Genomic DNA, 26,908 nt, shown 5'->3' on the forward strand with positions numbered 1-26,908 from the left:
CACATTAGAACAAACGAAACAAGACTTATCTCGTCGGTACTGTTATTAATGATCAATATGCAGTTATTTGTGCGAGGTACTCTGGTAAAACCCAGACGTAAAAATATATAAGGTCACAACTGTCAGGTTCAAAATGTGCAACATGGCGCCGGACAATGGAGGGTCACTTTCAGCAGCCAGTTTATCGCTCTGAAGCCCTCTACCGCGTTGGGTACTACAAAAAATACCACCACTGCCTAAATAGAAGGGCATTGGGGTAACCTAGTTGAAGCGCTGCGGCAGCTCAGTGGTAACTTGCCGGCTTCACACGCAGTGGACTCAGGATCGAATCCCGCGGCAAGTGAGGAAACTTTTCAAAGGATTTGGCAACATTGACGACGGACACCCTACACCCTAGTACGACATCTAGAGCATCAAGCAAGACATCAGCCACAACGTACGTCCTTTACAGCGATGGGAAGGGCCCATAAAAACTATCGCTGTAGAAAATTTATCGGAAAACAAGTCTCATGTAAATGGCGTTTCTCAATGAAAGGAAGGCTCATGCACGTCAGCTTAGACGAATTCTAAAGAAAAGCTGTTATCGAAGCTGACCGAAGTGGCTATTTTTAACAATCGCCACTGCAATCGAAAAAAAACAAAAAAACTAGTGGTGTGCAAATAGCGGTTCGAATAAAATAGCGTAGCGTCGTCACACCGACGCCCGGCACTAACGTCCCACCGCTACGGTGGCGCTAGTGTCGGCGCATGCCAAGAAGCCTCATCCGAATCTGGTTTCGGCCCACCTGCACCACCAACCCCTAGAGTGGGCAACGGGACTACACTTAGAGTGCGTAACGGGGTTATTTGTAAACAGTTTTTATATAGCTTCGACGCTGTTAGGTGGACAGGTTATTTCTCTTCCCATTCTAAGAGCTGTGAATGACGCGGCCCCGCTCGAATTCAACAACTATTCGCACATCCCTATGAGCGGGAGTGCAGCTAAAGAACTATACCAAATGAGACACTTGCGAACCCTAGGATGGGGAAGACAGAACAGAGGCCCTGCGCGCCGTTCTCACTTCTGACAATATACCCCCTCCAAAAGTCCGTCGAGCAACATTGCCGGTCACCATTTCTTGGACATCAAGCGCGCGATTGGATCCGAGTCTTCGCCGAACTCTGACGCAACGCTCGCGTCCAATAAGACGTGCTCAGAGTATATGAGCGAGAAATGGCGGATAGGCGTAGGCGCGGAATTTCGCAAAGAGTCTATTCTACCGAGTGATTTTTGAGCGAAGGAATTGGGTAGGTAGTGTGCCTCGATTTGAGAGTGAAGCGTCGATCGCGTGTTAACGTCCTTAAGCCTGTTTCAGCCCAACGTTATTAGATTAGCTTAGTTACGGAACTGCTCATAGACGCTGCATGCACGAGCAGTTTCCCCCCTCTCTCACCGCGACTCGCCTCCCGTCGTTCGACGCGCCGGACGGCTGCTTTGGTAACTGCAGTGTATTCTGTTAAATCTGTGGGGTACGTACGTTTCGATGCGCAGCGCCTAGATGGCGTTCCAACGTACTCTATGGGACACACACAGTTCGTAAACGAAAATCTAGATGGCGTATCGAACGGCGGGAGGTGGACTGAAGTGAGTGAGGGGGGTACCCCCTTCCACGGGAGTTCCACAACTGAGGCAATCGAATAACGTTGGCTCAGCCTCCTCCGCGTGGTCCGAGCGCTGACTTCAGCGCTTGGGACCAATGGGAGCGTCGCACGCGTCACTTTTCTCTCTCCTTTTTCTGTCCCCGGCGCTGACAAACTGACAGACACCGCCGGTTTTTCGTCAAAACGAGGGTTCAAATCCGAACGCTTTAAGACGCCGTTAAGAACAATGTTATTGCGCGTCATTGGCCTAGCTGGGGATAGCAAACGCGCAACGACGTCGAGCGCCGTGACGATGCACTTTTTGGCGCTGCTTGATTTGGACCATTGTATCGTACCGTCGGATTCAGATTCTATTACTCCGATCTATCGGGTGTCTCAAGTGGCGGCCAGGCTCTTTAAATCGACCGCATAAGTCGGTTTTTTAACCTATCACGCTACGATTTTGTGCAGCGTTGTTTGAAGACCGGTGGCTTCGCTGCATATACATAGGAGTTAAGTCTTTTCTTTTTTCACTTTTTGCTCAAGTAAGTTCGCGATTTTCAAATGTAAAAAAAAAAAAAAAATATGCCTCGCCTGTGGGCAACGCTGCACAAAATCGTAGCTCGATAGGTTAAGAAACCAAAGTTTGCGGTCGATTTAAAGAGCCTGGCCGCTACTTGAGACACCCATTACATTACACGGCGCGTGACGAGGCCGAAAAATGTTTTCACCAAGTGAAGTCAAGTCAAAATGTGTTTTTATTCGTAAACAATATGTTAGATAATTACACTTATTCAGACGGGGGTCCCAAAGTTTTTAAAGAAAACTGTTGAAGGGACCCCTTCGTAATAAAGGGTTAGTTAGCGATCAAGTTGGCACCATTGCATATAAAAGAAAAAAAATGTAAAGAAAAAAAAAACGAAACATGTTTGCGGTAGGTATATAATCAAAATATAAAACCAACTGAAAAGAGGGAGAAGAAACGCTAGAAAGTCAAGGAAAAAAGTAGAATATCAGTGTATGTTTATGTGTGTGTGTGTGTGTGTGTGTGTGTGTGTGTGATTGTGGAATTGTGTGAAAGGTGTGCGTAGGAGAGAAGAATGGGGGGGGGGCATAGAAATTGTTGATGAATCATGGAGGTAGTATGTGTGCACGTATGACTTGTTTAAAGATATAGAATGATAACATGGCAGTTAGGCTGTGTGGTAGGAAGTTCCACGTTTTAGTAGCAATGTAAATGAATGTGAACGCGCAATAATTAGTTCGTATGTATGGCACAGACAGTGACGCTTCCGAATGTGAACGCAGAGGATACATGACATCGTGATGAGTGAAACTAAATGAAGAGCATGTTATCTGATTGGTGATGAACTTAAATGTTAATAATGCTATTCGATAATCGAGGCATTGATGAACTGTTAAAATGTTGAGGAAACGGTATGAAAATTGACCACTTTCGCGCCTATTAACAAATAGCATTGCTCGTAGTGCTGTGTTTTGGGCAATTTCTATGGGTTTTAGTGTTGTTTTATATGTCAATCCATAGATGGATAACCCGTACGAAATGGGAGTATGAATAAAGCTATGATAAAGCAATTGGAGGGCTCGTAAAGAAAATATGTGCTGCAGTTTATATAGAATTGGTATATTTCGATATATCTTGTTAGTGGTGTCTTTTACGTGTTGATGCCATGTTAATTGATTGTCAAGTGTTAGCCCTAAACATTTAGTATGGTACAGTTGAGTTAGGTTCATACTTGCAAACCAAAGCTGAGGTGTGTTTAAAATTTGATTGTTTTTTCGGGGCAAACATTATGTAGTTTGTTTTCGTTATATTGGGAACTAATTTGTTATAGGTTAGCCATTTAGCTAGATTTTCTAAAGTGTTATTAGCTTCCATGTATAGTGCTGTCACGCTTGCATTAGATATAAAACTATTTTTATCGTTGGCATAAAGAACACAATCTTTTTGTAAATAGGCTGTCAGGTCATTAATATCATTCAAAAAAGGAAAGGGACCTAATATTGAGCCTTGCGGAACACCGATGGTAATAGGTTTAGTTGTTGAAATAGTGCCAGCTAAAGTGACAAATTGACATCTGTTAGATAGATAACTTTCAATTAGATTGAGAGCAACACCACGAACCCCGTAAGCACTTAATTTCTGTTGTAAAAGCTGATGGTTAATGAGGTCAAACGCTTTTGTTAGGTCTACAAAGATTTCCATTGTTAATAATTCATGGTAATAAAACCCGAGACTCAGGAACACAGAAGTTGTGGACGATCACAGTTGTGCTCGTCCCCTTCTGTGTTCCTGAGTCTCGGGTTTTATTACCATGAATCATCACCAGCTCGCTTGTTTTTTAAGTATTATTGCATTGTTAATAACTTCCTTTCGATGTTTTGCTTTGTTTTCTCTACCATAATTAATAACGCGAGTTTTGTTGATTTTACTTTAAAAAATCTAAATTGCGACGGAGTGATCAAAATATTTTCAGGGAAGAACAGGTTCAGTCGCTTTAGTAGTAGTTTTTCAGTAGCTTTCGTAACAACAGGAAGTAAGGCGATTAGCCAATAGTTCTCTGGTTTCAGTTTGACTCCTTTTTTTAAGTATTGGAATCACTTTTGTTATTTTGAGTGAGTCAGGCTAAGAGCTTGTCGTGAAAATTTTGTTTATAATACCAGCCAAAAGGGGGGCTGTGCGATGATGGAACCACATTTTTTAGTATTATCGTCTCTATTCCGTCGCACCCTGACGACGAAGTATTTTTTAGCGTGTTAATGGTATTATGAACTTCTTCTGGATCGACAGGGTAAAGAAAAAAAGTCGCATCATTTCGAGGTATGCTTGGTGTGCCAGTGGATAGATTTCTGCTTGAAAGATACTGCACGTTCGTAGTGATAGTTGAAAAGTAGTCGTTGAGCGTGTTAGCAATTTCTTGTTTGTCCGTAATTATGCCTTGATCGGTGCTTAAGGCTGGTAGAGTTTGTTCGGTAGTACTCTTATTTAATGAAAAGTTAATTATTTTCCAGGTTTCTTTGGAATTGTTACCGGCGCAAAAACGTTTACTTAAAAATACTGCTGTTTAGCTACGTTAACTAACTTGTTTAAACAAACATAATACATTTGTATTTAGATTGAAGGCTAAATTGATTGGATTGCGTTTTAGTTTTTTATACATATTGTTTTTGTGATTGATAGATCGCTGTGGTCCGTATGTCAACCAGGCGCTCTTTCTGATCGATCTGCGGGATAGGGTTTTGGTTTTCGTACGTATTCGAATTGAAGATTTTAGCGTTGCTAAAATGTCTAGTTTTAGGTCTGCCGTGGGTGCTTGGTATACGTTCTCCCGTGACTTCGTGTTTAATGTATTTATTATTACGTTTTAATTGTATATTTGAGTAGTTTGTGTTATCGATTGGGACGCCTTATATGCATTAGAAACAGCGAAAATGGGTGTATGGTCGGTTATGTCGCTTGCAATAGTGCCAGTTGTGAAGTATGTTAGATGATAAGACGCAATTATGTGATACAAAGTGCTGTGTTTTATGTCACTAAAGAGGGTAGTTGTCGCTAAGCATTGTTGTAGCCCGTAGACGGCTAGTGTATCTAGGTATCTGTAAGTGACCGATGAATCAGCAGAAGTGTCAATGCTTATGTCGTCCATAATGATAACATTCGAATTAATTTGAGAAATGTTTTGAGGGTTTCACTTAGACTGCCTAACAATTGGTCTATTGCATTATTTGGCGAATGGTGAATGACGCCAATGAGTGTATTTTGTGTTTTATCGGGAACTACACTATACTTCGTCTCACCCTACGATGGACTAAAGGCAGAAGCTATGGACCGCCAGGTCCAATCACGAGCCACTCACAAGTTGCGTGGTATTTCGCTTCGATGCGCGTATCAGCACCCGCGTCTCAAATCACTAATGGGGAGGGGCGGACGGTAGTTTATATTGAATAGCACCTAGTGACTCAACAATTTTTCATTGCAAAGAAAGCTATGTCATACAGGCTCTTTGCAGTGTCGAAGCTATAAAAATGACGCAGCGCTTTTGGACTCGGAGGATCATTCGTCCACCCCTAACCAATGCTAAGAGTGTCATATTTTAGCTTGCAACGTGATTGGACCTTGCGGCCCGTGGCTTTGGCCTTTAGTCCATCCTGGGATGAGACGAAGTATAGGTGACTTGGGATTTGGCGGAATTTCTATAAATTCACAAAGGTTAGATAATATATGAATGTCATCTCGAAGTTTGAAACTAAGTGTATTTTTTTTACCTAAAGAGCAACTCCCCCGTGCGATTTAGACGGAAACGTTATTTCTTGTTGTTGGCGATGACCAAGTAATGTCTGATAGCCAGGGACATTGAAGTTGTTGTTTCTGTTATTGCTGAGCCATGTTTCAGAAAGAGAGATAAAGTGAAAGTCATGTTTTAGTATAGATATGAAGCAAATACGTAAGCTTCTGATGTTCAGATGAAGTACCGTTAGCTCTGATAAAGTCGATGTCTGTCTGGGAAATAGGTCTGGTTCAAGCAAGGATACGCTCATCAGGAAAAGAAAAAATGAGAAACGAAGAGTGACACAGAAAGATTTTGAAGCTAGACAAAGACGCTCAAATCATCCTGAAACACGATCTTGTGAACTGAGCTCCCACTGGTTTTTCTGGCTTAATTAACACATTGGTAAGTCCACAAGTGCATCCATTCCTTGTCTTTCTTTATGCGTAGTGCCCCAAAAAAGAGTTTTTTTTTTTTAGAGGAGAAAGGTGATTATTGAGAAAGATTTGACGCGGTGCCTCTTGTAGATTCAAATCTTTGCTTGCGATGCGAGCGCGGCGTGCCTTCTTTTGAAAATCATTCTTATGATCCCTCGAGATGATTCTCTCGATTATGTTTACCATTATAAGAAAGTAGAGCTCTAACCAGAAAGTTCTACGTTCTGGCGATTACCAGGAAGTAGAACTCTAACGACGTAGGCAGTATGACGAACTTGTAACGTAAACCTTTTTCAGCCGCACCGTCAATTTTTTTTTTACGATTGCCGGCGTAGTCTGCGTTTTTTATTTTCTAATTTTAATTTCAAAGGGGCTCTGCAACAATTTCAGGGCTTTGCTTAAATATTTGTGGAAGTTGATGCCTGACACTTCTGAAGTGAACTACAAAAACAGATTTTGCCTGGATACCCTAGTTTTTATTTACAAAAATAAAAAAAATAAAAAAAAAATCTAGGTTTTTGTCATCTCTCAGTTTGTGCATCGTCTTCCGGGTCACGTGTGCAATGACGTCGTTGGGGTAGGCGCGGGGATCCGGTAAAGTTCTTTCTCTAGAGCCATCAGTGAGCAGCGAGAGCTCATACGCCTGCAACCGCGTGAACACGTGCTGGCGGGCGCAGCGCGAACAACATTGTGAAAGGAGGAAAGCCTCATCTGGGACCGGCCATACACGTCCGGCCCTTTCCCCCTCCCCCTCCGGCCTCTAGCGGCTGTTCGCGGTAGCCGATAGAGCCAACGGTTGTGTGGACCTAGGATAGATGGCGCCACTAAAACTCAGCATAATAAAAGTTTTGTTGATGATACCAGGGTTTTGACGCATTTACATTCATGTTGGAACGACAAGATTGATAGAAAGGTTACCTTTTATCGAGCAGGTATTTGCACATCTTGCTATCTTTCTACAAGACCCCCATTGACGTCATGCTGCGTGTTTCTCATGGCCTCCGCTCGCGGCTGCAGGTCGGGGAATATCTTATTTTTTGCCTTGCTATTACTCGGCGGAATCGCAACATTTCGATGAAAGGAGGTGTGTTTTCTGTCATTTGTGACAAGGTGAACAACGTCAAAAGTAGAAGATGCAAATTATTTCAACGTTAAATGCACAGCTCCTTTAAGTTGAGAAGAAAACAATATATCGTCCCAAATAACATAATGCTGGTGACGTATTTATTACATTCGCTCGCAGCATGTGTTGCGTTAGAATATAAGGATTGCGCAGTTTGTTTTTTGCCACGCGTGTGTGTTTTTGTTCTTTGTTTTACGGAATGGAATTCACCAGCTGCCAGCAGACACCGCATGCACCACGGAAAATCTCGAAACTTTAAAACTCCCAAAATATTCTGTTTTTTCTTCGCGATTTTCCTGAAAACAAACTGTACAGGGCAAATCGTTTTTTTTTTTTTTACTTTTTATCATTCAGTGAACGTCGACTATACTCTAAAAATTAAAGATAGAAAAACTTCGGAGTCTACAACAGATGCTACCTTTCTAATTTTCACCGGAAGAACATATCGTCACATTGTTTGCATTAACACGAAAAAGATTTCGGCATAAAACACTGCAAAAAAGTCTTTTTGAGATGAATTGGAACTCCTGACGGTAGGAAGCATTTCGCCTTGCATGTGACGTGGCATTCGCGTCTTCGGAGTGGTCGACGCGGCTACATAAATATACCGCTTTAACGGCCTCATGTTTATTTACCCACGTTTTATTCTAAGAGCGTACGTGCTATCCGCGATACGAACACACCCCAGAAGCACCACGTTACACGACAATAAAAAATCCGTGTCTCGGTCGTTCGGCTGCCCTAGCAAACAGTCCGAATGACTCGATGCACTAGAACCTTTTTTATTTTTTCCTATGTTGTTGCTATTCGTCCCTGAAAGCAATGGCAGCTTTCTCGTGACTTCCTGCCGTCTAGATCGGACATTAGATTGGGCAGTACGATTGCGCTATAAATAGAGCGACCGCCAGCAACCCCACCTACATAACAAGGCCGTGGAACTAGACGCGTGACGTCACCTACTAGAGGCCAGTGTGGGATGCATATAGGGCACACGTACCAGGCCTAGGTTTGGCTGGGATTTGCATTTCAGTCAGTGCAGACACGAGTTCAAGAGCCGAACGGCGGCGCAGCAATTGTTGCGTTCATTTCGCATCACTCAATGGCCTACAGGATGTGACGTAGAAGGTCTACACATAGGGGCCTGTTACCGAAGAGGCATTGGCAGCACGGAGCCACAAACTGCCGAGCCGTTGTGCTGCGAGCGCGCGAATGGCTTCCGGTGTGCTCCGAATGAGAGCTAACCGCGAATGCCCAAAACGGCTTTCACAGCCAAGTAGACAGACATGGCAGTGCACATAAGCGGTGTATTGTAATGACATATTGAATCTGTCGGTTTCGCACGTTTCAGAAACGCCTGTCCGAGCACAATGTCTCCTTTGTCTTCCCAAGCAGATGGCGAAAACTCAAGAGCGAAAAATATCAAAGGTTCCGTCGCCTTTGTCTAGAGAATGCGACGATACATATATCGACGACGATCCCTGACCATGAACCCAGACTTGGGTAGTAACGCGTTACTAGTAACGCGTTACTGTAATTTCGTTACTTTTTTGGTAACTTGTAACTGTAACGAGTTACTTTTAAAAAATGTAACTTGTAACTGTAGTTCTATTACTTTTTTCTGAGGTAACGATGAAAGTAACGACGTAACTTTTGTCGTTACTTTCCAGTTTTTCATGAATAATATATCACTGAACGAGTACAATTTAGCCATTTTTTGCGCTTTCTAAATTGTCTCTTCCGACATTTCGAGTGTCAAGTTATTTTTTGCACAGACTTGTGAATACGTTATTTCTCGCCAGTCACGACCCGAATATAGCCACGTGTAGGTTCGGTGAAAAAAAAAAGTAGTTATCTTTAGCACGCGCTTGTACTTTGTGACTGAACACTTGCATCTTAGTGTCTTGAAGAACTATCTCTTTTGCGGTTTTTCTTTTTTTCTGCGCAAACGCTTTTTAATCGGGTGAATCAAACAACAATACACGCGGAGGGCACCGCGAATGTTTCGTATTTTAATTAGCGCCGCCACTCCGCACTGCGCATGTTTCGTATTTTGATATGCGCCATTAATCCGGTGTAGTGTCAACAGTCGAGGCAAAAGTTACTGCTGTTTGCGCGGGGTTTGTTTCTGGCTTGCCGGGTACAAGCTGAAATATGTCCAGGGACTGTGTGAACCCAGCGCAACCGTCAACGAGCCAGCAATAAGCTAGTGCTACGAAGGATATGAATGTTGATAAGAATAAAGAAAAGCTTCCATGGCCGGCGTACAGAGAGTATTTTGCTGACGTGGAGGAGGTTACTAACACCTTGACCGCAGAAAACGGCACTCGATTGCCTCACCGCCTACCCGGGAATCAAAAACTTTTTCCGGCGAAACAACACAGCAATCCCATCCAGCGCGTTAGACGAGCGCCTGTTCAACAAGGGCAGGGACGTGTTCGTTATCAAACAAGGGAAACTTTCAGAAACTAATTTCGAGAAGCAACTGCTGCCAACTTACAATACGAAGTAAAAAACACACTTTTTATGTTTATGCAAATAAACTTGGTGAAAAGCGTTTTCTAGTTTCTCCTAATTTTTTTTTGTGTTATATAAAAAGTAACTGAAAAGTAACGTCGTTACTTTCTAAAAGTAACTGTAACTGTAACGAGTTACTTTTTTTGTTGCGGTAACTGTAACGGTAACTTCACTACTTTTTTCTGAAAGTAACTGTAACTGTAACGAATTACTTTTTAAAAGCAACTTACCCAAGACTGCATGAACCTCGGCGAGAGGTCCCTTGCGGACAGTGTTGTTCACGTTCCTCAAGAAAAGGAACGAAAGCTCGTTCCTCGTTCCTTCTGATTTTTGGAACGCGTTCCCGTTACAAGTTACATCTGTGAAAAAGGAACTCGTTCCCGTTACAGTTTAAAAAATGGAACGTATCGTTACATATGGGTTACACTTGTATTTTGCTAATTACTATATCTAGTTTAATCAAGCAGAGTTTTTTTATCTATCCCATGAGTAGTCAACATACGAGTTTGTATGTCGTCATGGAAGGGCAACAGGAGAAGAAAACAAAGTGGAAGCAGGGTTTCATTTGTTGATATATTTATGTTAAAAATCTCAGCTTTTAACCATATTCATGTTTGGAGCGGACGATTCAGACGAGCCGAATGTACTTTTACCCAACATTGTACGAGCGTTTTACAGCAACCTCACACGTTTCAATTGAGCAAAGTCCCTTGTTCGAACTTAACAACAGTTGCTTCTCGATGTTGCTGTCCGCAAGACGAGCAAGTCAAGGAGAGGGCAGGGCTTTTGGAAGGTCAGTATTAAAAACTACAAATATTTTTTTGTAACGTTGGCTTTGTTGTTCATATTTAAGGTGGGGTTGGGGGCAGGGGGGGGGGGGGGGGGGGACAAAAGAAGAAATAAATATTTTTTTTTTGTATCTTTTAAGTGACCAATGTTCGGGATACAAGTGTGCGTTCAATGTCTGGCAGTCTGTGATCTTGCTGTAACGGTAGGTCTCGTTATGGAAGTTCACAAGCGGCTGAAGTAGGCCTTAGATCTGTGGGTGTATGAGTATTCGTGGAACCAAAGAAAGTATCTGAGCTTGAAACAACCCCCTTTCTTTGTCTTGTCCTACGACTAAAAGCCTTGTTTTTTGTATCGCAGTTCCGGGCACTTAAAAAAGAATCAATGTCCACCAGGTCTACTGCACCCAAAACTGTTAGCAAGCGAGGACCACACAAAATAATCCACAAGATTAGTAGCCAAGAAGGTAACGAGATCCTGCACTTCGTAAAGATATTGTTTCTGTACTTTCGAAAATTTCCTGTTCGAAACAAAATAAAAATTACCCCACTGGGCGAAAAAAAGGAACGCCGTTACTCCTTCCGTTCCAGTAAAAATGTAACGCGTTCCCGTTCCAGTTCCAGCGATTCAAAATGAAACGGCGGCGTTCTTTCGTTCCTCCTAAAAGGAACGCGTTCCAGGAACGCCGTTCCTTGGAACGCCGTTCCGTACAACACTGCTTGCGGAGAGTATAATCAATCCGCAAGGGCCACGTCGAGGAAAGTCGTTGCGTTCCGGTGATGCGGGCAACGGACGACGCGATTGTAAATGAATTGCTAATTGAGAAACCGAAACTGCGCGAGATGTGTTGCAAACAAATATACAAAACAATAAAATGGAGAGATGGGACTTCAGCGGCCGGCTCTTGGTTTGACGAAACCCTCCATTGCTCACTCTTGCCCGGTCACTGGAAATTTATTTTGCCGATTGGTTGACACACTACGGATGTTTTGATCGTTCGATCTATTTCTTATAGATTTATCTATTCTCTTTTACTTCTTATGTCAGAACGGGACCAAATGCTCTATGCAACACAAACGCACAGTCAAAAGAAAAGTGATGTCACGCCTTATTCTTCAATCTCAATTGGATTAGTTGCGGGAGCGCACGCATAGAAACACAAAAAATTCTGTCAACTAGAGCATTCCGAAAACATGGATTGACACCATTGGCTCATAGTGTTTCAGCGCTGACCTAAAAAAAAAAAAGACGCTGAAGAGGTTCTTGAAAAAAGGAAAAAAACGAGCTAGAGGTGAAGTCTGGCGTATTTTTATCCCGTGAATCTGAATATCACGCTTGTTTTCACCCAAAATGCAACTAAACGTAAGAGTGAGACTACACGAAAAACCTCCAAACAGTCCTTACGTCATACCCACATCTTTCGATTGCCAAGCGCGTGTCGCTCGTGTAGGCAGCGCCTGCCATTGCAAGCTCTCCAGGTATACTCCCTGGTACTGACACCAGCCGTGACGTCTTCTTGTTACCATTTTTAAGATAGCAACAGTGTGCGTGCATAGCTTTGATAGGTGCTGAAGATTCGCGGAAGCGGGGACTCCGAAAAGTCCCGATAAGGCGTCACGTTCCGGGAAGAAGCGGCTTCTGCGGTACTTTTAAAATAAATTTCTGCAGTCTCCGTGCGGCCAACTAAAAAAAAAAAAAACTCAATATTTGCGATGCTGGAGGCCGAATAAAGACGATTTAAGTGTTTTTTTTCTCCAGCACAGAACCACTTCAGTTTCCTTTTGACGTAGTGTTTTGTTGAATACTGGCAGGTACTGAGCATACCTGCCAGTACAGATATGCTCAATAACTTATCGTAACCTCTCTATTTATTGAAATAAAAAAAAAAGATACAAAAAATCGAGTGCATGAAAGGAAACCACTAGAAACACGTAGTCAGCAGACGAGCCTGCTCTCCCAATGAAGAGCACGACTCCGCGACGATCGCGTGTATTAAGTTATTCTTAGTTTTAAAATAAAGACAAAAATAAATAGAGTTTTGCACTTTGTCCAAAAATCTGCCTGCGTGCATGGGGATGGGGGACCAGGAAGTCAGGGAAACCGTAATAAAAGAGACAAGTTGACATTTAGTGCTCAAAGCTGCCTCATATTTTCTTGCATCGACCTTGAAGAGCACGTTTGAAAAGGTATGTGATGAACTCGTTGCTGAGCGCGTACCTTCTGCAGCATACTACATTCCGCAACACACAAGTTGTTTTTCTCGGGAAGAGCCAGCAGGAGTAACAGCACCGTTTTGCTTGGGATGGCGTCACGTACGAGCAATCCATACTGCGCAGCACTGTCGTTTAAATAATCGTGTGAAAACAACAGCTGGATCGGTTTGCGCTGATCCTGCAGTTGCTGAATTGTCCATTTTGAAAATTTTTGATTAAAGATATATTTTTTTTCTTACTTTCTTTCTTTTTGCAAACGTCACGACGAAAATTATGTTTTTGACTCTCTACCTTCGGGTGTGCTATAAAGCTGACACTCTACCCTCTAATGCTTTTTTTTTTACAGGTTTTTTTTTTGGAAAAGAGAGCCGTATTTTTAGGTCCAGGCTCTTTCTTGATGACTAGTGTTTTTCATTGATATATACCTAAGATACCGCGTTTTCGGTTTTTATTTTATTTTTTTTTTAAATTCGGCGTACTTTTTTTTTTTATTTTATAATTCAGTTTTCGTTTTTTTTTTTTCAGTGTATATTTATGCCCCCAAAAGTTCAGTCATTTTTTTTCGGTGAATATGAAAGAAACACCAATGGACACCGGATCAGAGGATCCTTGTAACTCTGATATTTGTTATCCCTCAAGAAATAACGGCACAGATACATAAAAAAAACACAAAAAAAACACACACACAGGTGAAATTTTATGTGGCCAAATGTGTGCAACTGTAAAAAAACACGAAAAAACACAGAAGTAAAAACAAGTCAGTGCCAAAAAAACATGAAACTTCACCTTCTGTACATCAGGATTACGTGATCCTTTTATAGTAAATACATATGTACTTTTCCACCCAGGTTCTCCTCGTTGATCCACGCTCATTCCTTCCTGTTAATGACCCTGGGCTTCGAGAATGCCCTCTCAACGTTAACACTGGACACTGGCAGCCTAAGGAGATGAAGGGTTGCCTCAGCCAAAATCGGCCAATCAGCCAAATGTGACTACCAAAAGGGACACGGTGCGACGTTTTGAAGCACAATATATTTCGTGTACTCACTAAACTCTGGCCGGAGATTTTGAATGAGGCTAAAAACCTTATATTAGCCCACACCCGAACGTGACACACAGCCCGATCACAGAAAGGACACAGGTGTCTTGCGAAGGCCAACCCAAGACCTTTTTTGTTGCATATTGAGCCTTGGAAGAGGGCAATCACTAAGAGGTCACACAATGACGAACCTTGCAACGCCCTCTCTCCCTCCCCCCCTCCCCCCATCCGTCTCGACGCGACCCTAAAGAACTGGACATTTTCGGTTAAAACAGAATTTCACAAAAGGAATTCCGCTGACTTTTATCGGTTCTTATCGGTTTAAACCAAAAAACACCGAACCTAAAAACTGACATTTTTCGGTTAAAACTGAACTTCCGAAAATTATTTCGGCGTACCTTTTTCGGTTTTTATCAGTTTAAACTGAAAACACCGAACCCTATATATAGCCTACAAGCGTCCGGGATGTAAATTGTTGGTTTGACGATACTAGGCGTAGGTGTACATCGGCTCATACAAAAATGTTTCTTAATTATCTTCGTGTTCTCAAACTTTCGCGTTCTATCCAAGCCGCTAGCGTCCCATTCTCACACAGTCTGAGCCTTTCTGCGAGACATAGTTGAGCGGCAGACAACGGATGAGACGAGAGCCACGTGACTGGCGCCCAGCTGCGGCGAGACGCCGAAACACACTTCTCCTGAGCGAACAAGCGTCTTCCCGGTCCTCGCGGAAAAGCTGTGCGCAAACGTCCAGATTACCCGAAAAATGGCTCTTTGACTCTCTGTGCTACCGGATCCTCGCGCACCACATCTGCGACCGGGCACTCCATAGGTCCGTTGTCGAACTTCCAGGCTTTCTGAGTATAAACGAGGCTACGCCTTGACAGGCTTGCGATCGCAAGTGCTTGCCTGCACGTGCAGAGACACGGCGGCGGCCAGATGCCCTGCTTGCAAGCTTGGAAGCCCGGTCTCAGGGCACCGCCAAATTGGTCAGTTGGGGTGCACTTCGGCGCGGTTATAATGCGATTACGACGCCTAAGCAAGGCTTCGTATTCGGATTACGAAGCATCCAGGCGCACCCCATCTGAGCAAGATGGCGGCGCCCTGATGCCGGACCTTCAAGCGTGTATAGATTGAGCCCTTCCCCACCCGGGTCCTCCACCGCACCGAATGACGGAGCAGACGTCGCGAGAACTCACTGTGCGTGACGTCGGAGGCCTTGTGCAGCATCTCCTCGAAGATCTGCTCTTCCTCGGCGGCCGCAACCACTGTGGCGTTGGGTGGCGCAGGGGCGGCTGCCGCGGCCCCTGCGACGGCGGCCGCGGGCGAGACCGCGGGCTCCGCGCCGGCCGAGGGCGCGGGCTCGGGCTCCGGCATGGGCGCGGCCCGGGCCTGCAGCGAGGACTTGCGTAGCCGCATCAGCAGGCCGTCGATAGACGAGTCAGCGGCCCAGGCCGATGACCCAGGTGCCATATCGTCTGCAACACAAGTCGAAGCATCGGTCAGCTCAAAATTGTTCGTTCCATCGGATTCTTTACTAACCAGATAGACGCTGCTTAGAAACAAGTTCGCGTTTATGCGCACTATGTGTGGGAAATATGCGTGCGCAAGAACCAGATTCGCGTGAGATGAAGCTTCTGCTCATGCGCAGTGGCGACAACAGCGCCATCCCAGCGACGTGACGTCGGTCTTAGTTGGACGTCTTTGAAAACCACAAAACCTAATGTCACCGAGCCGTCTGCTGCACTGCAGGTGACACTTCCCACCATTTTTCCTATTCGTTTGCTCGTAAGCGATTGTTTGTGTCAGCATCTTGGTAAAACGCAGAGGCAAGCAGATAGCTCTGCAATGACAGAACGCCAGACGAGCGGTCGGGGACACATGTAAGACGGTTAAAGCCAAGAATACACCGGCATTTTAATTTTTTTTTCGGACTCACTTCACTTGCCGGCGTTTGCCGGGTTTGTTTTGGCCACCGCGAACCCAACTTCTTGAGCACCGGCAGGTGTTAACTCCGAGTGAAGACCGCTATGTGTCAAAATCGAGTACCAGCCGATGCTCCTTCATGTTCCGGGCTTCTCTGGTTGGCGGAATAGTCCGACTTTCCTTTGACGTCCTAATTGACGCCGAGGAACTCAACTGAACTCGGAAACACTCGCTCCTTGGCGTCCGCGCGTAAGAAGACATTGGAGGAACGCAGATGAAAGTCACAAATGTGGATTCCGGCTCACAATATCGAGCCGGAAGGTGCGTTGCATCATGAAATCGTGCAAGACGCCCATACACTAACTCTATTTGTTTACGTCACTTACGTCGGCGGCACATTTGCGACGCTTCAAGTGCAAACTATGGGCATTTGGCGCGGACCCGTGCCACTTTAAATATGTGCGTAGTAGAAGCCGCAAGAGCGAGCTCCATACTTCAAACGGGCTTCTCGAACACGCGAGCTCGTTTAGTGTGAAAGTAATTCCCTTTTGCATGAGGGCAAAAAAATTGCCTTTCGCAGATGGGCAATGGCCTCTGTTTTTACGTGAACGCACGTTCGTATATTGGCAATGTGTTGGTGTATGCCAAAGTCACTGGATCCTCAAGACGTAGCGCCAAGCTTCCCCTATCGTAGTCATTTTGATTCATGGAAAGAATAGTTTCTCATCCACCCCTCCGTTCTCGATGAGTCAATCCAACTTCGGGTGACAGGTTGCTTTACAAAGAAATTACTTGTATACCGAGATTTTGAAAACGAGCGATGTGTCAACGTTCTGCGAGGGCTGCAGTCCTCGCTGACGTATAGACCTTTGCATCGCTTATCACCAGACCGAAAAGTGCCGAGTCACTGAGCTGTGGACGCATGCGCAGCGTCTCGTATACCGCACAGGAGAGCAACAGCGCATGCTCGGAAGGCGTTCCACTGCCGATGAAGCAAACATGGCAGCGCGAAGAAAACTCTTTTTGGAAAGGTCTTCATCTGGAATGTAGGCGAGAAAAACGTTTGTAAAGACAATACGTGTGTCGTGGCTGCTTGAAGCAAGGAAGAATTTGTTTCCCTTCTCTTAGACATGTTGATCAGTAATGCTTGAATCTATTTTTTTAAAATTTTTTTTTGCGTTGAAGTATTTTAGAACGATTCTAACTCATCAAGAACGATTTTACAATTCACAGTGTGCACCATTAAAAATATTAACAATATTGTGTAATACTGGTTACTGGTTGTACTTTGTTGTTCTTTGATTCACCGCTATTGCTGATCTCCATTCCGTGAGTGATAATTCATTTCAAACGATAATTCTTTGTGTGTTCTTGACCCCACTTTGTGTAATGCCCTAACGGGCCCTCAAGAAATAATGAACGAATGAATATTTATATCTGTATTTTGCGCGCGTTTCCTTGTCTTGTGTAACTTACACCCTTATATACCGTTCACCCTTAAGCTGATACTACAGCCAAAGCTACAAGCGCGAGCTTTCCCGCGTTCCTGGCCTTGAGACGTGCCTTTCTAGTGCAAGCACTCGTTCTGGTGACGAACGTTTCAAAGCCGAATTCTCCTGCTCTGGTCATTGCGGCATCGGCTGCAGTCTCAACTTAAGGGTGAACGGAATATTTCTGGCCCCTGCTTAGGGTCGATAGTATTAAAATAGATGACTATTAAATAAACAAATAGAGCATATTCACTGACAGTTTCATGATCCTACAGCAATCAAAAGTTTTAAGTACCCCAATATGACAATTTTTTTTCTCAAAATAAACTTTCCCCGGGGAAAAAGAAATAGCGCAGTTTTTACTTCACCAGTGACATTTCTATTTCGGAGCGATTGCGCAGCAGTCACATATTTCTGTCATCGAGCCCGAAATAGAAGCACCTTTCGGAATTGCTCACAGAGACGCTAAACTTCATAAAACTTACTTTTAACTTCTTTTTTTTTTTTTTGTTAATACGCGGAGGGGACACGTTATTTAGAGAATGAACTTCTCGAAACAAAAATACGTTTTGAGAGCAACATTTACGCCCCTACACTCATTCTGAGTTGGGGGCGTTTGCGAAACAGGCTCCTATTTCTGGGTCGAGGTTTCGAAACAAGAGTACGTTCTGGAATGGCTCCCAATTCTCCCGAAGGGTCAACAAACGGCGCCAGGGCAGACGGCGTGTCACGCTGCCGGTTGTCACGTTGGCGAGAAAAGCGAGCGGAAGGGAGTTGTCACTGCCGTCGGGGCTTTCAAACCCCGCGTCTGCTTTGGTTTCCATCGACTGTTTGGCGGTAGAGCGACCCGCAGCAAAAACGAGGCGTCCGTCGCATGCACCCATCTCCTCCGCTGTGCCACCGCGAGGATTGGGACAGCCATGACACCTTCAGAGCCCTATGTGTACAGTGTTTGGTCATTAATTGGTAAGAATAGGGCGAAGATAAGGGTACGTTATTGGCCGTAATTGTTTCAAGGACCTTGGGCGCGCCGATTGGCAGCTCTTGTGATCAACGCTCAGCCACGAATGTTCCCCTAGCGGAACCAACGAGCTCAATAAATACCCTACGATCACAAATTTTAGATAAGGATGTTTTCGAGTAGTTTATTTCAGCAAGCTAGAGTTGAAATTTGCGACTCGTCGTAACTGAAATGGAAACGCGCGTGACGTTGACGTTGCAGCGACATTCAGAATGCGCTCAATCACTCTTAGCCACAGCAACGACCGAGAGAGCGGTTGCCGAGGGCACAACTCCTTGGGAATTTTGACCCTAACCCAGTTCGCGCATCCCATGTTCGCAGTTTCGGCTCATGTTTTAGAGAACTTTTCTCGTCAATGTCACCTTTTTTGGTTCAGTAAACGCTCCAGCACCTTGAAAAAAAAAAAAAAAAATTTGCGGCGCGGGTGCGGCTCTTTTAAAGTCATTTCGGCTTCATTTTACTTCGCAGGATCATCACGAGTGGAATATGTGGCGCTGGCGGCGGGGGCAACGCTTTTGCCGTTCTACCCCGGCTCCCGCTGGCTCCTCCAACTGACCAAACTCTCCCAATGTATGACTCTGGACACCTTTGTGACGTCATCAGGCGGAATTCGAGGAGCCGTTTTTAAAAACGCGGGAAACGTACTAGTTGCAGGCGCGCTCTAGGCACCATAGCAATATTGAATTAGAAAACACACGTGGAAAATAAACACAAAAAAAAACACACAAAAAAATTAGGGCAAGATACGTTGTTTAGGCGAATAAAAACTAAAATTTTCGGCAGAAAAATGTTGTGGCGCCGGATCATTTTTTGACGCAGTACATTCCTTGCGAGGATTTAGCGGAAGATATTTTACTCACAGACAAGGGGACGAAACGTTTTGTCTACAATTTCTTGCGTTAACGCATCTGTAGTTCCCGACATGACTCGTAGGGCGTCGCGAGCATCTTATCATCCGTCCGCAGCCAATGGGATCGCAGCATCAGCCGACGAAAGCGCAGGAGAACCAATGACAAAGCGAGAAGCGTGGTCATACGAGCCCACACCCTTTGCGTTTCTCAAGCTTTTAGTGACTATATAATTAGGCCAGCCTACCTGCAATCGTTGCTTTAGCTCCAGCATAGGAGGCGTGATATCAACTAATCGAGAGCCTTAATTATATATGTGACCTCTTAGAGCGAGTGTCCGCAATGGAGAACATAGGTAGCGAGGTTCAACGTTTAAAAAAGTTTGCCAACAACATACAGAATGTCGAGGTGTCCCTGACAAAATAAATACATCAAAGGAGCGAAACGCCCCGATCATTTTCTATCTAAATGACCGTAGTACTGACACGTGTTCGTGCGTCACTAATAAGTGAGGTACGTTCAAATCCACAGCGTGGTGTCGTGCCGCTCTTTCTCAATTTTTTGTCTATACTTCGTTTCAGCTTAAGCCCAGGCACAGCCTAGACCAATCAAGCAGCGTCAAGAGTGCAGGTTACTGGGCCTTTTTTGTTTATGATTAGTTCAGCGATAATATTATTCATACTGAAACATGACGGACATCATGATGGTGCGCTTTAGACGCTGTCTGATTGCTTCTATCAGCCCGTAGAGTCGGCTGCATCTGTACTTAAGGTGAAAGCAAGTATATACAGCATGAAACAGTATCGCCATACCTTAGAGGCAAACTGCCCTCACGGTATCCGTTAACACTCGCGTCTAGGTTGCTTCGCTCTTTACCACCGCTCATCGAAATTGCCATTAAAGCGATGTACTACTAACGAAACGAAGAACGTGGCGTGTGCTTGCCTTTGGTTATGTCACCTCAAGCGAGATTGAGGCATTATTTGATACGAACGCCGATTTAAAAAATCACGAAGCAGGGCGCTCCAGAATAACAAGCTCTCAGTGACTCGAGTGTATATTTGATTACCTTTTTATTTGTGCTCAATACTACCCAAGAATACAATGCTCCTCTGTTTTAAAGAGCTCACAGATTCAACGAGGCGTTAAGGCGCCACGGGAATTCAAATCTTACCTTAGAACCGGCCGAACGTCAATTAGGACCGTGCACTTTAATGGCAAGCTATTCACCTAACTCCACAAGATCACATTTGTAGGCGCACGGTATATGATTACGTTTTAAAAATAAAAATAAAAATGAGCTCGTCTCATGTCCCGATAACGAGCCCCTTTAGGATTCTCACGCTAACGAGAAGGAAGAGGCGTGAAGATTAAGCCAGACTTCAATTGAAGAATGTAGCACTTGTTTTAGGGTGCCTTTTAAGGGAACAAAATAAAACGCAGCTCATAACTCTTTGTTTCCTAGTTAACGTTGAAAAGGGCGCTTAGTACTAGCATTCCTTTCCTGGCGACTTCCAGAGATTTAAGTAATAGGCAATGGCACAGCCTGTCACGGTCATCCGCACAGACCTGTACAACTTCCTATTGTATATTAGAAGGATAGTTTGCAGAACAATGTTAGGGCAATTTAGTGCACCGAGTTAATTAGTCTATAATCGAACAGAACACACCGTGCAAACCTTAAATATGTTTTCACGAACACCCGTGTGTTGCCTTTCTTTAACTCTTCATTATGTTCGCCGTTTGTTGTCGAGCTAAATGCATTGCTGCTTATACCAGGAAGCGGCCTATAGGACAGCATTGTGAGTTAGTGTTATTACTCAATAAACGCCCTCGAAACCCTTGTGGTATACGATGCGCCGACACTCTAAAAAAGTTCTGGTGAAAAAAAAAAAAAAAACTGTTAGGGGTCTTTCGGCATGCTCATGCTTTTCAACTTAAAAAAAAAAGTTATTTCAAGCACCCGCTAAGAGCGTTCTTCGTGAAAAACCTTTAAGGGGTACTTTTAAGCTTCTTTTTTTATGCGAAATAGTTCTTCATCGCGCAGTGGCCTTTCTAGTGCACAAGGGGGAAAAAACTGTTCTTCGGGAACTAAAATATTTACTGGAACGTCCAAGAACATTTCAAAAGCAGATTTATTTTAGAGTGTACACCCGTGAGCGATATGAAGATGAACAGCCCTCTTCTTGTTTTTGACGCTCCTGGAAGTTCTGGAACAAGCTATGTTCCAAAAGAGGGCCAGAACGCAAAGTTTAGACCGGAGCCACGTACCATTTGAGACGTTGAGAGTTAATATACCTTTAGGGAGCCGTAAAACAGGCAAGAAACCTGGTAAGGTGTTCACCTTTATATTGCCGGCAGGTGTACCTTCCCTAGATGTAGACAATAGACGTGGCTCCCTCAGGCCAATAATTCATTAGACTGAGACAAGATAACGATGCAGCGACATCGCAGCTGGGAAAACGGAGGAGGCGCACCTGTCAATCTTGACCTCGTTGATGGCTGTCCATGCCGTCAAACGAAACAGAAAGCGATCGCGATGGCTCTGGCATATCGGCCCCAAGCCAGCAATTACCCACGGTAGGATCGACCCAGATGTAACCATGGCGACGTAACTTGCACGGAACATACCGGTAGCTGTAACCCGACAGGGAAAGACAAAATATTGACTCTACTCCCTCGCGCCGGGTATTCCTCGTGCCTGGCTAACGCTACGTGGACAGCTTAAGTGTGCGGCCTACATATTGCGCCATATGTCATCTCGTTGCATATCAGGTTACATAACATGACCCTTTTCTACGACTGTTTTGGGTTCTCTTCATGGATCTTCTAAGCAGGTTTGTGACTCATATAATTTCTCAGGAGACTGGCCTTTTTTTTCTGGAATGGTGTACAATACAAACATATTTACGCAAATTATGCGTTGTACGTAACAGACTGAGTTATTCATTGAATACATAATGGATTGAGCTATCCATCGAACAGCTTGCGGGCCTCGAAACAGGCCCTGAAGGGACGGGGAGAGGGCTTGAAAAAAGGAGGGGGGGGGGGGGGGGGGAGAGGGAAGCCAGTTTAACCGGGGAAAACTATTTCAGGGAGAGGGAGCTAACTATACCTCGGCATCTATCACCGTTTTCACAATCTTCGTTCGCCTGCTTGAAAACCTTGCACAAAAATACAATTTTATTATTTTTCCCAAAAATCTACATTTACGTGTTTTTTTTTGCAACGGCCGAGTTTTTTTATTGAAGTATTTTGCAGCGTAAAGCGATAACGGTGTGCCAAAACTAGAAGACCCAAACACTCCCTCTTTTACGGGCTTTCCTTGTTTAGGGCGCTGCAGTCTACAAAAGACACAGGTCTGCTACGTCTTATAAGATAGCAGCATCTGTAACAATTCTGGTTCGTTAAAAATGAAACAAAATCGGGAGCTACCTTATCTCCAAAGTCATATAATGCTTGAAATACCGTATTTAAGGTGCCATCGTTTAAACTAAGCGAGAATACATTAATACGTCTTGTTTCGGGAAGTAAATAACCATCCTTTTTATCAAAACACCCGATGCATTAAGTGGGGAAACTAAATCGGTGTATAGGTCACATGGCATCAATTTTGTCGCTAAATATAGTGGGGCAATCTGAACTGGTATATAGGTCAAGTGACGTCCGGTCACGTGACATAAATTTTTCCGCTCAATTTAGCGGAAATTTAGTTGGTGCAGACATCACGTGACGTCAGGCCACATTACATCCAATGACGTCCAGTGACCTAAACTCCAATTAAGTTCTCCCGCTAAATTTAGCGGGAAATGCACGGACGGACGGACGGACAGAGAAGCTTTTGGGATGGGTAGGTTCCGCTAAAAAGCATGCAATATTTTAAAAACAACTGCTCCCTGTCCCAGTTAAACAATAAACGCGTGATTGAGCCTGCTTCGCTTGACCTGAATATAATGGTTGCCATCACGACAAGTTTCTACTACTTGGACTGTTACTCACAAATCTCATTAAACCAAATCAAACAATGTTTCAAAAGAGATTTGAAGTTTCAGGTTTTTTTCCAGCCTCCCAGAAATCAAATATGTGTCAAAGTAAATGGGAAGGCAGAGGGTGCATCTAAACACAAGTGCAGCAAGAAGCATGTCTTGCCATTTGTACCTCGTTCTTTGGGTGCTATGTACAAGATTCTAGTCTTGTGAGAGAGAAAAAATATTTATTTTAACACGCCTAGTCCGGCGCTCCCAATATAGCTTTACCACTCTTCCCCAAGTACGTTGTGGACGTGCTGGATCAGTAGTGGCAGTAGGAGGTGTTGGTGATCTTTAGGTGGAGTGATCCAGCTCTCCCAGGAGTTTGGGTGTAGGTCGGGGGGCAGTTGGTATAAGGTTGCAGATATGAGGGGTTTCATGTGTGGGCAATCCCACATCATGTGTATGTTGGAAGGGTGGCTTCCGCAATGGGGACAGTAGGGGCGTCCAGGGAGTCCTTGTATGTAGTGTTTGTAATGAGGGGTGATTAGAGTGTGAGTTTGAGCACGGCGTAAGATGGCACCCTCCTCGCGAGTGAAATGTGGAGGCGGATGGGGGAGAGTCGAGACGGTCATACGCAGTTCTTTGAGGATAGCCGTTCGAGCTTTGTGGAGTTGCTTGCGGTGTTCACCTGGGTCGTAGAACTGAGGCCAGAGGGTAGGAGGCCCCGGATTGACTTCAGCGCGGGAGAGCGCGTGCGCTCTTGTATTTCCTCCCATTCCCTGATGGCCTGGTATCCATTGGATGGTGACGTTCAGATGAGGGTGAGTAGTTAGGTGTTGTTGGATGAGGGCGTGTATATGGGGAGGGAGCGTGTTGTCCCGAAACTGTCGACAAGCTCCTTGACTGTCGGTGCGTATGAGAATCCGATCGCGATGATGTGTGGGGATGATGATGGCCTCGGCGATGGCAAGTGTTTCGGCAGCCGTAGGAGAGGGTACACCTTCATGCAGAGTGGTATGGGAATAGGTATTGTTAGTCACTGCCGTGCGACATCGGTCAGGGTAATAGCTGGCATCAGTGAAGTAAAGGTCTGTATCCGGCGGTTCCCCTTGCTTCGTGAGACGTTTGACACGATCTTCCCTTCGAGAAGAGTGGGCCTCCGGACACATGTTTCGCGGTAGAGGAAGGACATGTAGACGTGGCAGTGAGTCCCATGGTGGGGAGGTTGGAGGGATGGAGGGGAGCTGGGAGGTATCATAGTGCTGGTGGTCTAGTATTCGGCGGCCTTGTCGCGATGTACCTAGGTGCTCATGTTGAGCGTGGCGATGCATGGTAATGCGCTCGTCCAAGGTGTTGAAGATGCCAGTGAGAGGTAATAGGTGGTTGGGTGCGAACCGTGGAACGCCAAGTGTGAGTCGGGTGCACTTACGGAGCGCGGTTTCGAGTTTGCGGATTTGTGTGGTGGTGAGGGTGACATAAGGTAGGTTGTACATGACTCGGGTGTAGACCAGGGCTTCGACCGTTTTACGCATCTCATGTTCTTTTAGACCTCGGTTGCGCCTGGATACTCTAGTGAGCATATGGTGAATTTCGTTTATCTGCTTTGTGATGAGTGATAACCACTCGTCCGCTTTGCCGTCCTGTTGGAGGAGGAAGCCTAGCACCCGTATGGTGCGGCGGCGAGGGATGAGGGTGCCATTTATATGTAGTTGAATGAGTGCGCGGTAGTCGTCTGCCTTCTGTCCCGTAGCGTTAGAGACAACAATGTATTCTGTTTTTGTGGGGGAGCACGTGAGGCCAAGTTGCGTTATGTGGGTGTGGATGGTGTCAAGTCCGGCCTGCACCGTGGCTTCCTGGTCTGCTGGGGAGCCGGTGCAGCACCAAACGGTGATGTCGTCCGCATAGATATTGTGCTGTAGGTGCGGGATTTCGTGAAGTTTACCCGGGAGATCCTTCAAGGCTAGATTGAATAATGTGGGAGAGAGAATAGCCCCCTGTGGTACTCCAGCTGTTAAGGTATGGTTAGGGGATATGAAGTCATTGACCTGTATCTGTACTGTTCGATCGGTTAGAAAGGCTTTGACATAATTATACATTCTAGAGCCGGGAGCCGTGTCCAAGAGGTTATCTAGTATTGTGTGGTGCGCTACAGAGTCAAAAGCTTTGTGAATGTCTACGCTTGCTATGGTACGCAGTTGTGTAGTACTGGCATTCTGGTATATATCTTCGTATATACGAAGCATGGCATCTTGTGTGCTAACATGTGATTGAAAGCCCGTCATAGTGTATGCTAAGGAATCTGTGGTCTCTAGATGCCATTGAAGGCGATTTAGAGCCATTCTCTCCATAAGTTTGCCAACACAAGAGGTGAGTGAAATAGGTCGGAGGTTGTTGATCTGGTTGGGAGGTTTTCCGGGTTTCGGGATGGGTATGATGAGGGCCGTTTTCCACTCATGAGGGAGGATTCCAGTCTCCCATGCCTGATTGATTTGGTCGAGGAGAGGTTCGAGGAAGTGCTCGGGTAGGTTGCGTAGTGTGGTGTAGGTGATTCCATCCATACCTGGGGTTGTGTTCCTTTTCAGGTTGTGAAGAGCTGCTTGTATCTCGTTCATGCTGAAAAGGGAATTGATCCCGGTGGAAAGAGAGTCGGGAGATTCGGGAGGATGGTCGGGCAGTGGAGAAAGGTTTGGTTTGTGTGGATAAAAGAGTTTTTGTATGTCTCGTGCAAAGGATTCAGGGTCTGTTCCTGCATGCATGAGAAGCTTTGTTAGTGTGTGCTTAGGTTTAGCCTGTCCCAGGAGGGAGCGAAGGATCTGCCACACTCGAGGTGTGTGTAGTTGTCCGTTAAGCTGATCGCATGTCTGGAGCCAGTTTTCGGTAGTAAGGGTGCATGCATATTCCTGCGCCTCCTCAGTGATAGCCTGTATAGCTTTCTTGAGGGGGCGATTGGTCTTGTTCTTTTTCCAGCGTTGTATCATGCGGTGTCGTTTGTCCCACAAGGAGAGGAGGTGTGAGTCCACATGTTCCTGGACTGGGGTGTTTATTATGTGCTTTGTGTGTTTGCGGTATGTGGAGTGTAGAATGTCTACCCACTCTTGGTAGGAGGAGGGGGTGGGTAGTTCGTCCAGTTCCGTTCGGAGTTTATCCCATTTGGTCATTTTAGTACGCAGTCCTCCCTGGGAGCTCTTTCGGCGTGTTTGAAGGTAAGTGAGCGAGGTCTGTAGGATGCAATGGTCGCTCCCCAAAGTTTCCTGGAGGTTATCCCATGTCGCTGGCACTGGTCCGTTGTACCATGTGAGGTCTGGTGAGCTGTCGTGTTTTACGCTGTTTCCTGTACGTGTGGGCAGGGTGGTGTCATTAAGAAGGGTATATTGATGAACTTCCATGGCCTGCGCTAGCTTGCGGCCATTCGAAGTGGTGCGTTTATATCCCCAGGAGGTGTTGTGGCTGTTAAAGTCCCCTGCTATGAGGACCGGATGAGACTTGTATCCTGCTGAGTGTTTAGCTAGCCATCCTAGGTTTGCGTTAGGGTGTTTAGGTAGCCAGTAGGCGTTCGTGATGATAGTGTCCTTGGTGTTGTGCCCTAGACGACATTGGACAGTGACATATTCATTGGATGGTGTGTTCAGGTG

General features: G+C 45.1%; 1 protein-coding gene across 5 annotated transcripts in view; it reads right to left on the reverse strand.

The window, feature by feature from the left end:
• The window catches only part of LOC120836175 (synaptotagmin-1), a 223,001-nt gene that overhangs the window by 73,313 nt on the left and 122,780 nt on the right, over positions 1-26,908 (reverse strand). For all 5 annotated transcript variants that reach the window (XM_042293183.1, XM_040211252.3, XM_042293182.1 and 2 more), the window contains exon 2: positions 15,220-15,498. In XM_042293183.1, the coding sequence (XP_042149117.1) occupies positions 15,220-15,493 (274 nt within the window). In that variant the 5' untranslated portion in view covers positions 15,494-15,498. The remainder of the gene's footprint in view (positions 1-15,219; positions 15,499-26,908) is intronic.

The sequence above is a fragment of the Ixodes scapularis genome, unplaced genomic scaffold (genome assembly GCF_016920785.2).
Source record: "Ixodes scapularis isolate PalLabHiFi unplaced genomic scaffold, ASM1692078v2 PGA_scaffold4__175_contigs__length_147842914, whole genome shotgun sequence".
Taxonomy (NCBI): domain Eukaryota; kingdom Metazoa; phylum Arthropoda; class Arachnida; order Ixodida; family Ixodidae; genus Ixodes; species Ixodes scapularis.